The sequence below is a fragment of the Rosa rugosa genome, chromosome 1 (assembly GCF_958449725.1).
Source record: "Rosa rugosa chromosome 1, drRosRugo1.1, whole genome shotgun sequence".
NCBI classification, from domain to species: Eukaryota; Viridiplantae; Streptophyta; class Magnoliopsida; order Rosales; family Rosaceae; genus Rosa; species Rosa rugosa.
The window spans coordinates 1231119-1243509 of NC_084820.1; the positions used below are offsets into that span (position 1 = coordinate 1231119).

The window sequence follows — 12391 nt, forward strand, 5'->3', positions numbered from 1 at the left end:
TATGATTGGTTTATAATAGAACCTAATAAAATTTTCAGTACGTTTGGACTTTATCTAATTGCAAGAAAGGTCTTGTATCAATTCATCAATTGCCAAAAACATAGCAGCGAACCCCATTCGATGATACAATTATGATTAAAACTGAAAATTTCCTCATCGCGAAAAATGTAGCATTTCTTATAAGAGGCAGAGGCAGCTCCAATAGTCCCAAACAAAGAAAAACGACAAGCATGAATGATTTGTTAGTAAAATCGAAAAGTCGAGTTCTTCGCAAGCCCTGCAAATAGATGAAACAGAACAAAAGTCAATTCCATCAACTCCAGATCATGCATTAAAAAAAAAAATATACAAGCCATGAAGGCCAAGAAAAGAAAGGACATAATAACCATTCTGTTACCTTCTTATAGTTAGCATTGTATTCTCACAAAAGGGATCACAATGTCCCCAAGGATGCTCAAACTAGCTTTGCTTGTTCTCTTTCATCCATTCAACAAGATTATCAATTATCACAGGCCATGCTTGATCAGAATCATAGTCTTCGAGATCTGGGAAACTTATCTGCCAAAAGGAAAGAATCATTAGACTAAGACTGATGGTATCGAGTCAAAGTGTTAGATTCAGCAAACACAAATTGAGAGCTGCACCCTTCCCCAAATGAAAAATCAGGTACAGGGATAGCTAATAAGCCTAATATACCATTAACGATGCAGGTGGGCTTCCCTATTATTTTTCCTCATGGTTCTAACCAGAGATTATTCTGAAGTGCATTCTTTTACACCACATGTCTTGCTGCACCCATTTTATCCAGAGAAACAATGACATGGAGCTTCTAGGCAAAATTGCATATCCTATGAATTATTTACATGAACAGAGTGTTCTAACTATTTTGCAGTCGAGAGATGCATGTGTAGTCTCCCAAAATCATGAAGAGGATTGTAAGAAAAGAAATAAAAACCAGGGCCAATGTCCAGGCCCTGCAACCCAACCAAATAAGACGCCTTTAAGAGTGCAAAGGAATGCATGAACTAGAATTTCTGAAGAAACTATAAGAAATTACAATGGCATACCTCCTTGCAAAAACGGTAAAAATGTCTCCACTGATCCGCATTTAATGCCCTGTACTCACTTTGGACCTGCCAAAATTTAAATCCAACCATCACATGACAAATTACAGAACCTTGTTTTAGACAAGAAATAAGTTAGTCCTCAAATTCTAGAAGATGATAGATAATGGGCCATTGACGTCTACCTACCTTCAGATACTTTATTAATACATCAACCTGGGAACGGTATTTGGGACCAAGCACGAGACTCAGTAATTCACAAACGGTCTCGATATCAACACTCTTTTGCCTGTCTTCTGCAAGAGTTTAACCAGTTTCAGGAAAGTGTGAGTGGGAGAGAAACTTTTCATAAAAGAGGTTGTTTGGTTTTACTAAACTACAGGCATATATGCTAAGAAAGTAAGCTTACCTGTCAAGCAGTATTGAAATGCAAAAGCATAGAAATCTTCAAATTTGGGTGCGGCCATCAACTTTTCAAAGACAAAAAGAAAGATCAATACCATTAACACAAGCAGGATCCAGTACTAGGTACTAATATCACCTCAAGAACAGCACAGGTGAACCTATTGAAATAAAAACAAAATTTGTGAATACCTCTTTTTCCAGACCTGGGAGTGCTTTCTTCAATTTAGCAATGGTGTCAGCATTCAAATCTTTCAAGCCTCTTCGCCACTCTTCCTAATTGGAAGAGGATTGCTGATTAGGAATTGGTAGAAACTAAAATTCAAAAAAAGAAAAAGAAAAGGAAGTAGACCTGACAGGCAGTAATGAAGACTAATGTAGAGCATAATCTAGTACAAGGGTACAAGGGTAATGCAGCAGTTATAATCTCATTAAGCAAAAAAAAAAAAAAATCTTGCTCTATTGAGTTTTACAAATAAAGCAACTTTTGGACCTAGCTTATTACACTCAATCCTCTGATCATCGTCTAGATACTGGCCTTTCCAAGTATCCAGAGTAGGCCATGAGAGAGCCCTTTCATAAGCTATTGTCATGCAACCGAACCTGAAACATGTCTCTTTTTGTTCATCAGACTATCTCATACAATTTTCTTTTTTATCCCACATCAGCTACACACACACACACACACTACGTATAAATACATAAAGATACTGGTATGTATATACATAAGCAGTTCAAGTTCAAGTGTATTCAACATATTAGAGCATATCCCACAAATATATATATATATATATATATATGCATATCCTGTAGTTTGTGTACACGTGAATAGTTCATAGGCATTCCACTAACTAGATCATATCCCACAAATACGAATATTCAATATGCTGCAAGCAAACCGTGTACATCAATCGGAAACACGACAACTGCTTAAATTACACAGCTTTGTCTTACCCTGGAAAAATAGCCTTGCTTTTCTGCTTTCATTTTCCTGAGACATAAAATCATCATTGTCAATGAGGTTGTAGACATAAAATCGGAGTATGTAAATAGCATCATGTCAACAAACACAGCAACTTACCAAGCAAGCATAAGGATTCTGACATCAGTATGGTCCACTCCCAAATGCGAACAAAGAGAAACAATTCCTTCTGGGCTGTTCAATCAAACATATATAACAGTATAAGACAGTCCACATTTTGACAATGCATATTTTTGTATTGAACTTGCATCAACTTCATATATGCACACTTACTCAATCATGTCCAAGGTCTTGTTTGCGTACACATCAAAGAGGCTGCCTATCTTGTCTACCTCCTTCTTGCCTTTTTTACCTGCAGCTAAATAACATTAGAAAATCCGAAACTACGCAATACAACAGAATGATTTACTCCAACTACATCAAAATGCACATCACACAGAAGCAAGATCAGCAGCTGACATGTCATATTCAATCTTCGAATATCATAACATGTTTTCAAATGAGAATTACAGCGATATTTTATAACTACTCAAATCATCAAAGACTACACGAAAAATCGTCGAAAATGAAAGCAAGATTAATCTGATCATTACTAAGAACATCATCAATACAACGAAGAACAGAATTAACTCAACAACCTACAAATACAGGCCACTCTGGATCATAATTTGACAAAAATTACAGTATACTAAATCCAGAGGCCACGCAATATCTATAACTCAACAAGTTCATGATGATTTGACAATTCAAACTTCAGAATCACAATCTAACATCCAAGCCATTGCAATTGAATCACTCTAAACCGATTGAAATACGATCAAGAAAAAGAAAAAGAAACAATCTGTTCTACTTTGGTAACTAAACTCAGCTCATTCAAACTTCTTGGCTACATTAAGCCTATGAGTTCTGAATTTTGATGAACGAATCGGAATGTGAGGAGAGAAAGATACCGGGACGAGTCGAAACGACGTCGGAGGAGGTGACGGAGGCGGAGGTCGACGGTGGCGCTTTTCTTTTCGAAGTGGCGCGAGGCATGGTGGCGGTGAAGTGGAGCCGACGATGACGAGGAGTATCGGAAGCGCGCCGATTCGAAACGACGTCGGAGCGAGTGAGAGTGGAAAAAGCGAGGGTTTTGGAAATTCGAATCGACGGCGAGAGATGAGAGGGTTTTGCTTTATAGTGTGATTGGGATTGCGAGAGTGACGGAGAGGAAGGTTGAAGGAGGGGAGCGGGAGATTGAGTGCACGCGTTGAGTGGAGCGTGGTGGAGATCTTTTGGAAGGTTTGGGGGTAATATTGGAAATTTACGAAAAGCTACCGAACGTGCGCGGGTTTGGGCGGTGGAACAGTGTTGATAACGGAAATTTACGAATAGCTACACGGCTCCGTTACGTGAGATTTTTTTTTTTTTTTGAAGAATTACGTGAAACTTATTTGAAAATATTTCAATAGGAGAAAATTCAAATTTTGTTTAGCTTATGTTTTTGTTAAAAATTATCTTTTACTAATTTACTTCTAAATTTTATTAAAACTTTAAAAGTAAAACTCTCTATTGAGAAACAAAAGTAATTTTTTTGAGAAACAAAAGTAATTTGATGCAATGAGTATTAATAACTAATTAGAAGTTTTGGTACTTCACGATCGGATTCAAAAATTGAAAATAATCCAAGTTAAAATTTAGATGAGGCATTACTTCAATCAAACACTTTTTTTTTATATGCCTATTGAAAACTTTAAAATGATTCATGTGGACATACATTTCAATTATACATCATAGTCATTAATTATATGATCTTGTTCACTTGGCCAATAATCTTCTAAAAAAAATCATGCTCAACTATTTTTAAATGCAGATCCAATGACGAAAATATAATTATTTTGTTTTTAACCTTTATATTTAAATTTAAGAATGATTAATTATAAATTTTTTTATCATTTACTATTATAATTTACTCCGTAATCATATTCAACTTAAATTTACATCATCGTCCCATTAACTCAACAAATTACCGATTCAAATCATAAGTGAGATCGACCAACAAATCCGACACTAACCACATCAGATCAGACTGATTTTTTTTTCTTTTTTAAATCATATTCCGATCCATTGACACGTCTAATTGGGCCATGAGAAGAACACGTGCTACTTGAATCGGTAATTGGGCATTGAAATAAATGACCACTGTCGAGAAAAAAGGCCTTAATAAAAACTGCAAAAGCTTCTTAAAAAACTGTCCAGCGCAGGCCCACAGTCTCGAACAGGCCCAAAGAGCCATCAAAACCAATTGGTCTACACTATAAATACATGGCCTCAAACAATTTAGGGTTTTCTATCGCTAGGGTTTTGTCTGCAAGCCGCTGCTCAAGTCTCCCACAGCGAAAATGGTAAATCTCCGCCACCTCCGATCTCTCTTTATCTCTTTGCTTCTGTACTCAGCTCGATCTTTCCAGCCGTTGATTTGGTAGCTTGTCTGATCTGGACCGTTTGATTTTTTGCAGCCGTCGCACAAGACCTTCATCATCAAGAAGAAGCTGGGGAAGAAGATGAGGCAGAACAGGCCCATCCCTCACTGGATCCGCATGAGGACCGACAACACCATCAGGTAAACAATCCAATACGACACCGTATCTCTCTGCGTATCTGTCCCCCGATGTTAGAAATGGATTCTCTTTGCCTGCCTCTAATACGGCGTCGTTTTGTGTGTGTGTGTGTGTTCAGGTACAACGCTAAGCGCAGGCACTGGCGCCGCACCAAGCTTGGATTCTAAGCTGGATGGCTGCTGCTGCTGCTGCTGCTACTGGATTCTAAGGTGGATGGCTGCTGTTGCTGCTTCTGCTTTGGGATTGGGCTTTTGCTCTTTTAAGATTTTAATTCGAGAGAGATAGACTTGGTAATCTTTTATGTTTAATCAATTTGGGAACTTTGTGGTAGTCCCATAGCAGAGAATTTCGATGAGATTTGGTGATGGATTTGTAGTTTAATCGTATTTCAAGTAATGGGTTAGACCCACCTTTGAATCATTATGAGTTCATCGTGTCTATGCAGTTCCATGTTTTACTTAGTTTATGTTTTGATTATATATGTGATTATGTGTTTTATGCAGTAGTAGTTTTCTGTATGATCGAAAGACTAGTATAGTTTAGTGATACTCGCTGCATGATTCCCATTTTGGAGTCTGCAACTACCTTGGTAGTTTCATTCAGGCTTAGATTTTGAACCTAGCAACTATTTCTGTTAAGGTCTTTCATTCGTAAAAGGTAGTATTAGTTTGATATATCCGAGCAGAGTGCCACAGATAGTAAATGTTGAACCAGTGATATCTCTGATATGAGCCTTGTTTTTCCCTTTACATCATTAAGATAAGTTGGTGTAGCATGTAGGACGGAAGGTGAAGGACAAATGGATTTATTGGTGGAATCTGAACCTCGGTTCTAGTAGTGTATTGGTGATGTCCTAGCCTGATTGCCATGTTGCTTGTGAAGTGAGATTTGTTATGATTTGGCCCTGATTGATTGAACCCTGTTGACTAGTATTGCTGGTTTGCACAAGTCAGGATCAGATTAGGTTATCAGAACTACTGTTAAGCTAGATGGCTTGTGTTCTGTTTGATGCACAAGATGCATTAGTTGGTGTAGCTCATTTGCAGGTACCTATAAATTTAGGTTTGCTTATTCTTTGTAGCTTAGACATAGAAGAAGCGAAAATATAGGCTATCATGAAGTGTTTGGATAGGATAGGGTTTGGGTGCTTTGTATGGTAATGCTAGCAATTTTTGTTGATTTCTCATCATCTTGCTTGTCTTACTGAATGGGCGCAAAATTTGTTTGATATGTTTATACCGCGGGAAAAGTGTAGCAATTGTTTGTGTTCCTTGGCACAAATTAAGTCCTGATTATCCACGGTTATCTTTACATTAAGAAAGTAGTGTATGAGTTGGGAACCATTTGTGAGCATGAAATGTTAACGTTGCATGTGAAGTACTTGTTGCCATGAATTATTTGTTCGTAATGAAAGTTGGTGGTGAAAAATTTGTTGCCAACAAATGTATCATAAAAGAGCGAAATGTCTGTAACTATAAACAGTGAAACTTTTTTACCATGGAAATGATTGCCAATATAAAACCTGGCTGCTATGCGTAGCCAAGCAGCCTATGTTTCTAATTAGCTGGTGCAGCTGTTTGGGTGGACAGCTGCAGCTATCTTACATATTCATTGGTAAGCAAAAGCAATAGAGTGGTGTTAATTTTCTCGACTAATTAGAACTTCTATGGTTTTACGAGTTAACGTACCGCAATGCCCGTTTGTTCCTACCCAAATATAAGAGAACTCTATGGTTTTACGAGTTAACGTACCCCAATGCCCGTATATGTTAGCCCCCTACTCCAAATTGAGATGAGCTTATGCTAACACAAATTATGGAAAACGGAAAATAAGATGAGCTTTGTACTCGTATAAGTGTTATAACATATAACAGAGAGAAAATAGGGGAAAAGTTTCCAAAAATAGGGGAAATGGAAGTTTATTACAATATAAGTTTCCGTATATGACAACAAATCGATATCAGAATCCATAAACAGCTCAAAATGGCAGGCACTACGTACTAACCGTATACAGCTTGGAATCCATGGACACTCCCTGACGTACGTACAGAAAAAACGACTCCTATATCCATGCAAATAACAACGACGCTCAACAGTATAATGTAAGAAGGAGAGCCACAAATAGCTCTAACAAACTCTTCCCGACTTCCGAGGAATCAGGCCGCCCTCCAATTCCATCGTCTTCCTCTGGTATAAAACCAGAGGAGGTCGCAGAAGCAGAACTCACACCATAGGGAAAAAATAAAAAAATAATAATAAGGGTCCGTAAAGTTGGACAAATCACATTTCACCTTTACTTTCACCCATATTCTCTCCACCTCTCTCCACTCCTCTTCAGAAGCCAGGCTATGGCGGATGAGGAGGCCCAGTAAGGGAGGTGCCTAAAAAGAGAGAAGAAGACAAGGAGAAGAGCCTAAGTAGTTGTTGTTAGACGACAGAGACTCGAAGAGGTTCTACTTTTCTTTTTTGTCTTCAGAAAAAATCAACCATGGCCAATATCTCCTTAGAGGACGTGAAAAAGGAGAACGTCGACCTTGTAAGCTTCGAGTTCTTCTGCGTTTTATGTTGTTGGTTTTGTTGAGGATTGAATATTAATGGAGCTTGTGAAAATGTGTAATGCAGGAGAAAATCCCGGTGGAGGAAGTGTTCGAGCAGCTGAAATGCTCGAAGGAGGGGTTGAGCTCAGAGGAGGGCACGAAGAGGATCCAGGTTTTCGGCCCGAATAAGCTCGAGGAAAAGAAAGAGAGCAAGGTTCTCAAGTTCCTCGGGTTCATGTGGAATCCCTTATCATGGGTGATGGAGGCTGCTGCAATCATGGCCATTGTTTTGGCCAATGGAGGGGTACGTATGCATGCAACTAAATTTTGTGATTTGCAATTAATTAGATGTTTCGTAGTTTTGATTTTGTGCAGTGAAAGTATGGTGTTTGACAATGGATTGTGAACAGGGCAAGCCTCCGGATTGGCCAGACTTCGTCGGTATTGTGGTGCTTCTGATCATCAACTCAACTATATCATTCATCGAAGAGAACAATGCCGGTAACGCTGCTGCGGCTCTGATGGCTAGTCTTGCCCCCAAGACCAAGGTTCATTCATTTCTATATCCGTATTCATCAAGGATATTAATGCATACATGTGTTTCTTAATTAGGACTAAATTGAAATTGAAATGTACGTAGGTGTTACGGGATGGAAAATGGGGTGAGCAAGAGGCAGAAATTTTGGTACCAGGGGATGTGATTAGCATCAAGTTGGGAGATATAGTCCCAGCTGATGCTCGTCTCCTGGAGGGCGATCCCTTAAAGATTGACCAAGCTGCGCTCACTGGTGAATCCCTACCGGTCACCAGGCACCCCGGGGATGAGGTCTTCTCTGGATCTACATGCAAGCAGGGCGAGATTGAGGCCGTTGTAATCGCAACTGGAGTCCACACTTTCTTTGGCAAGGCTGCACACTTGGTGGATAGCACCAACCAAGTTGGTCACTTCCAAAAGGTATATATGATGGCTTTTTTTTTTTTTGTTGGTGACTAATGTGTGTCAAGCATTTTGATTCAGCCTTTGAGTCCTTTTGGAGCTAGTATGACATATTGGATTGTGTTGACAGGTGTTAACATCCATTGGTAACTTCTGCATCTGCTCCATTGGAATTGGAATGGTGATTGAGATACTGGTGATGTACCCCATTCAGCACAGGGCATATAGAGATGGTATTGATAATCTGTTGGTGCTCCTGATCGGAGGTATCCCCATTGCCATGCCAACGGTCTTATCCGTGACCATGGCTATTGGGTCTCACCGCTTGTCACAGCAAGGTGCCATCACCAAGAGGATGACAGCCATTGAAGAAATGGCAGGAATGGATGTCCTTTGCAGTGACAAGACCGGAACCCTCACCCTCAACAAGCTTACCGTCGACAAGAGTCTGATTGAGGCTAGTGACAAAGCATTGTGGTCATTATGTATGGTCCTCTTTATAATGTCAGTGCTTAGTTGTTCTGATGTAATTGTAATTGCAGGTGTTCCCTAAGAACATGGACAAAGACACAGTGGTCTTGCTCTCTGCCAGAGCTTCCAGGGTCGAAAACCAGGACGCAATTGATGCCTCAATTGTTGGGATGCTAAGTGACCCCAAGGAGGTACACATCAGCCTTTAGTTAGTGTTTTCTATCTTGTAGTGATTGAAGCAATTGCAGCTTTACATTGATCTATTGGTGACTAATTTTGTAGGCAAGAGCAGGGATCACTGAGGTACATTTCCTGCCCTTCAACCCTGTCGACAAGCGCACAGCAATCACCTACATCGATAGCAATGGCGAGTGGCACAGATGCAGCAAGGGTGCTCCTGAGCAAGTAAGATATCAAGTCTTATTTTTGTAGCTGAATTTTCAACATTGACATCTAACTGTTTTACATGTTCACCAGATAATTGACCTATGTGCCCTTAAGGGAGAAGCGAGGAAGAAGGCCCATGAAGTGATTGACAACTATGCTAACCGTGGTCTTCGTTCATTGGGAGTTGCACGACAGGTGAATAAATAAGACAACATAACTATTACCCAGTGGTACGGTGTTCATTGTATCCAGAGTTAATGAATTTGCTGAAATGCTTAAATTGGATTCTTTATCCATCTACAGACAGTATCAGAGAAGACCAAGGAAAGTGCTGGTGATGAATGGGAGTTTGTGGGTCTATTGCCTCTCTTTGATCCTCCAAGGCATGACAGTGCTGAGACTATCCGCCGTGCTCTTGAGCTTGGTGTCAATGTTAAGATGATCACTGGTGACCAACTGGCCATTGGAAAAGAGACTGGTCGAAGGCTTGGCATGGGCACCAACATGTATCCTTCATCTACCCTTCTTGGCGAAAGCAAGGACGAGTCCATTGCTTCAATTCCCGTTGATGAGCTCATTGAAAAGGCTGATGGATTTGCTGGAGTCTTCCCTGGTAATTATATGGTTTTTATTAAGCATAATTAAAGAAAGAAATCATAAACTAATTCAATTTGGGCATGCATATATGCAGAGCACAAGTATGAGATTGTTAAGAGACTGCAGGAGAGGAAGCACATCTGTGGTATGACCGGAGATGGTGTGAATGATGCCCCGGCTCTCAAGAGAGCAGACATTGGCATCGCAGTGGATGATGCAACTGATGCAGCCAGGAGTGCCTCGGACATTGTACTGACTGAGCCAGGACTAAGTGTTATTGTGAGCGCCGTCTTGACAAGCAGAGCCATCTTCCAGAGGATGAAGAACTATACCATTTATGCTGTTTCCATCACAATCCGTATTGTGCTGGGATTCATGCTTCTTGCTCTCATATGGAAATATGACTTCCCACCATTCATGGTCTTGGTCATTGCAGTCCTGAACGACGGGACCATCATGACCATCTCTAAGGATAGAGTGAAGCCATCTCCTCTGCCTGACTCCTGGAAACTCAATGAAATCTTCGCCACTGGAGTTGTCCTTGGTTCCTACATGGCTGTCATGACTGTGGTCTTCTTCTGGCTTGCACACAGCACTCTCTTTTTCTCTGTAAGTTCAAAATGTCACCGTAAAAACCTTAACCAAAAACTTTTATTTGAAACAAATGCTAATACAAGTTTCAACTATTTACAGAAAATATTTGGTGTGAGACCTATTGAGGACCTTCAGCTTAACTCAGCTGTCTACCTCCAAGTGAGCATTCTCAGTCAAGCACTCATCTTTGTGACCCGATCAAGGAGCTGGTCCTTTGTTGAACGCCCTGGTACCATGCTTATGGTTGCCTTTCTTGCAGCGCAGTTGGTTAGTGGCTTATTTATGTCCATTGATCAAACTAGCTTCATAAATTTTGTCATCTTTAATAGTTTGCTGATCACCATCTACACTTTATACCTTACCTGAGCTTCGTACTTTCATCTGTTGTTTAGGTGGCTACCCTCATTGCCGTATATTGTGACTGGGGCTTTGCCAAAATCAAGGGTATCGGATGGGGATGGGCAGGCGCTATCTGGGTCTACAGCATTGTCACCTATTTCCCTCTCGATATCTTCAAGTTCCTGATCCGTTATGCATTGAGTGGCCATGCCTGGGATAATGTTGTCCAGAACAAGGTTTGTTTCTAGCTAGTCTTGACATTGTCAAATCCTTCTGTCATTCTCTTCATGACTATTTAATCTTGTTTTGTGCAATGTGCATGTTTTGACTAACTATCAAGACTGCCTTCACAACAAAGAATGACTATGGAAAGCCTGAGAGAGAGGCACAGTGGGCATCGGCTCAACGTACACTCCATGGTCTCCAGGCTCCTCCGGAAATGTTCCATGGAAGCCACGGGGATGATCAATCCATGGCTGAGCAGGCCAAGAGGCGAGCAGAAGTTGCTAGGTAAACTAATAACCAGACCAGTTTTACAACCACTAATGTATACATCCCAATCAATGCTATAGCTGAAGATTTTGATCAAAAGGGCATCCATATTTAACATGATGCTTCTTTGTAACCTCATTAGTTAAATTAAGGGTCTCTACAGATGTTTTGTATAATCCAATGCCCATGTGTATATATATGAAAAGATACTGGGAATGAGAAATTGTCACATTAGAAAATAATCTCATTTAAGACTTGATTTGAAAAACTTAGACTGCCATACATGAGAGTTGCATTCATTGATTTTGTACATATTACATATACATCTGCAGGTTGAGGGAGCTCCACACCTTAAAGGGGCACGTCGAATCTGTGGTTAAGCTGAAGGGGCTAGACATCGACACCATCCAACAACACTACACCGTCTAGAACACTTCCATCACGAAAACGATGAAGCTATCAGTACCATGTATAGGGAGGGTATCAAGGATCGAAAGGGCGTAACTAGAGACAGATGTGCTAAGAAGAAGCTTTGCTTATGATAGTTCTATAAACCCTTCTTCTTCTTCTTTTGCGCTTCTTGTAAGCTTATAGTAGTTCTATAAACTCTTCTTCTTCTTGTTTTGCACTTGTAACATGAAAGTAAAGAGGGTGATGTGCTGGATAAAACTAGATGATGAGATTTGTCCAACTAGATTTTGGGGAATGAAAAACTAGACCTCTTATCTCGAAGTTTACTAGTTATATTTAATACTTTAATCTACTTTCATGGAGATATTGTGGACATATATACATAAACCCACTACCATATGTTCGTCTAAATTGTCCCAAAAAAAAAAAAATGCATTGCAAGACAGCAAGACTCTCTTATAGTCATACTAATATGTAGGCAACGATTAAAGTGTCATCACCAAGTTTGAGCCGCACAAGGAGGAGTGTTGAAGAATGTTGACTTTAGTATGCCTTGTCAAACTAGAATTAGTTATATAA

At 39.9% G+C, this 12391-nt stretch overlaps 3 protein-coding genes across 4 annotated transcripts; 2 read left to right on the forward strand and 1 right to left on the reverse strand.

Annotated features, from left to right (window-relative positions):
- Positions 1-84: 84 nt before the first annotated feature.
- On the reverse strand, positions 85-3686 carry LOC133709084 (uncharacterized). Its single transcript, XM_062134697.1, has 10 exons — positions 3399-3686; positions 2722-2800; positions 2548-2622; positions 2421-2457; positions 1659-1742; positions 1474-1534; positions 1254-1360; positions 1068-1133; positions 398-558; positions 85-277 (listed from the first exon to the last, which is right to left on the reverse strand). The coding sequence occupies exons 1-9, from the start codon at positions 3481-3483 to the stop codon at positions 460-462; spliced, it is 693 nt and encodes a 230-aa protein (XP_061990681.1). The 5' UTR covers positions 3484-3686; the 3' UTR covers positions 85-277; positions 398-459.
- Positions 3687-4768: 1082 nt separating this feature from the next.
- Positions 4769-5468, forward strand: LOC133726919 (large ribosomal subunit protein eL39z/eL39x). Its single transcript, XM_062154558.1, has 3 exons — positions 4769-4832; positions 4947-5050; positions 5167-5468. Exons 1-3 carry the CDS (start codon positions 4830-4832, stop codon positions 5213-5215), a joined length of 156 nt encoding a protein of 51 aa, XP_062010542.1. The 5' UTR covers positions 4769-4829; the 3' UTR covers positions 5216-5468.
- Positions 5469-7256: 1788 nt separating this feature from the next.
- On the forward strand, positions 7257-12133 carry LOC133709093 (ATPase 8, plasma membrane-type). Of its 2 annotated transcripts, XM_062134711.1 has the most exons (14): positions 7258-7583; positions 7670-7888; positions 7995-8132; positions 8225-8539; positions 8652-8978; positions 9064-9183; positions 9275-9397; positions 9470-9574; positions 9683-9992; positions 10071-10585; positions 10670-10837; positions 10963-11145; positions 11250-11419; positions 11734-12133. In XM_062134711.1, the coding sequence occupies exons 1-14, from the start codon at positions 7536-7538 to the stop codon at positions 11828-11830; spliced, it is 2838 nt and encodes a 945-aa protein (XP_061990695.1). In that variant the 5' UTR covers positions 7258-7535; the 3' UTR covers positions 11831-12133. The 2 variants fall into 2 exon arrangements, with proteins under 2 accessions (XP_061990690.1, XP_061990695.1); XM_062134706.1 differs by having other exon boundaries at positions 7257-7583; positions 10071-10837.
- The last annotated feature ends 258 nt before the right edge of the window (positions 12134-12391 follow it).

Coding starts and splice junctions, on each gene's coding strand:
- LOC133709084 (XM_062134697.1), bottom strand. CDS start 3,483: ATGCCTCGCGCCACTTCGAAAAGAAAAGCGCCACCGTCGACCTCCGCC. Junction 2,458..2,547: donor AGAATCCTTATGCTTGCTTG/GTAAGTTGCTGT, acceptor TTTATGTCTCAG/GAAAATGAAAGCAGAAAAGC. Junction 1,134..1,253: donor TATTAATAAAGTATCTGAAG/GTAGGTAGACGT, acceptor AAATTTTGGCAG/GTCCAAAGTGAGTACAGGGC.
- LOC133726919 (XM_062154558.1), top strand. Junction 5,051..5,166: donor AGGACCGACAACACCATCAG/GTAAACAATCCA, acceptor GTGTGTGTTCAG/GTACAACGCTAAGCGCAGGC.
- LOC133709093 (XM_062134706.1), top strand. CDS start 7,536: ATGGCCAATATCTCCTTAGAGGACGTGAAAAAGGAGAACGTCGACCTT. Junction 9,398..9,469: donor GCAAGGGTGCTCCTGAGCAA/GTAAGATATCAA, acceptor CATGTTCACCAG/ATAATTGACCTATGTGCCCT. Junction 9,575..9,682: donor CATTGGGAGTTGCACGACAG/GTGAATAAATAA, acceptor ATCCATCTACAG/ACAGTATCAGAGAAGACCAA.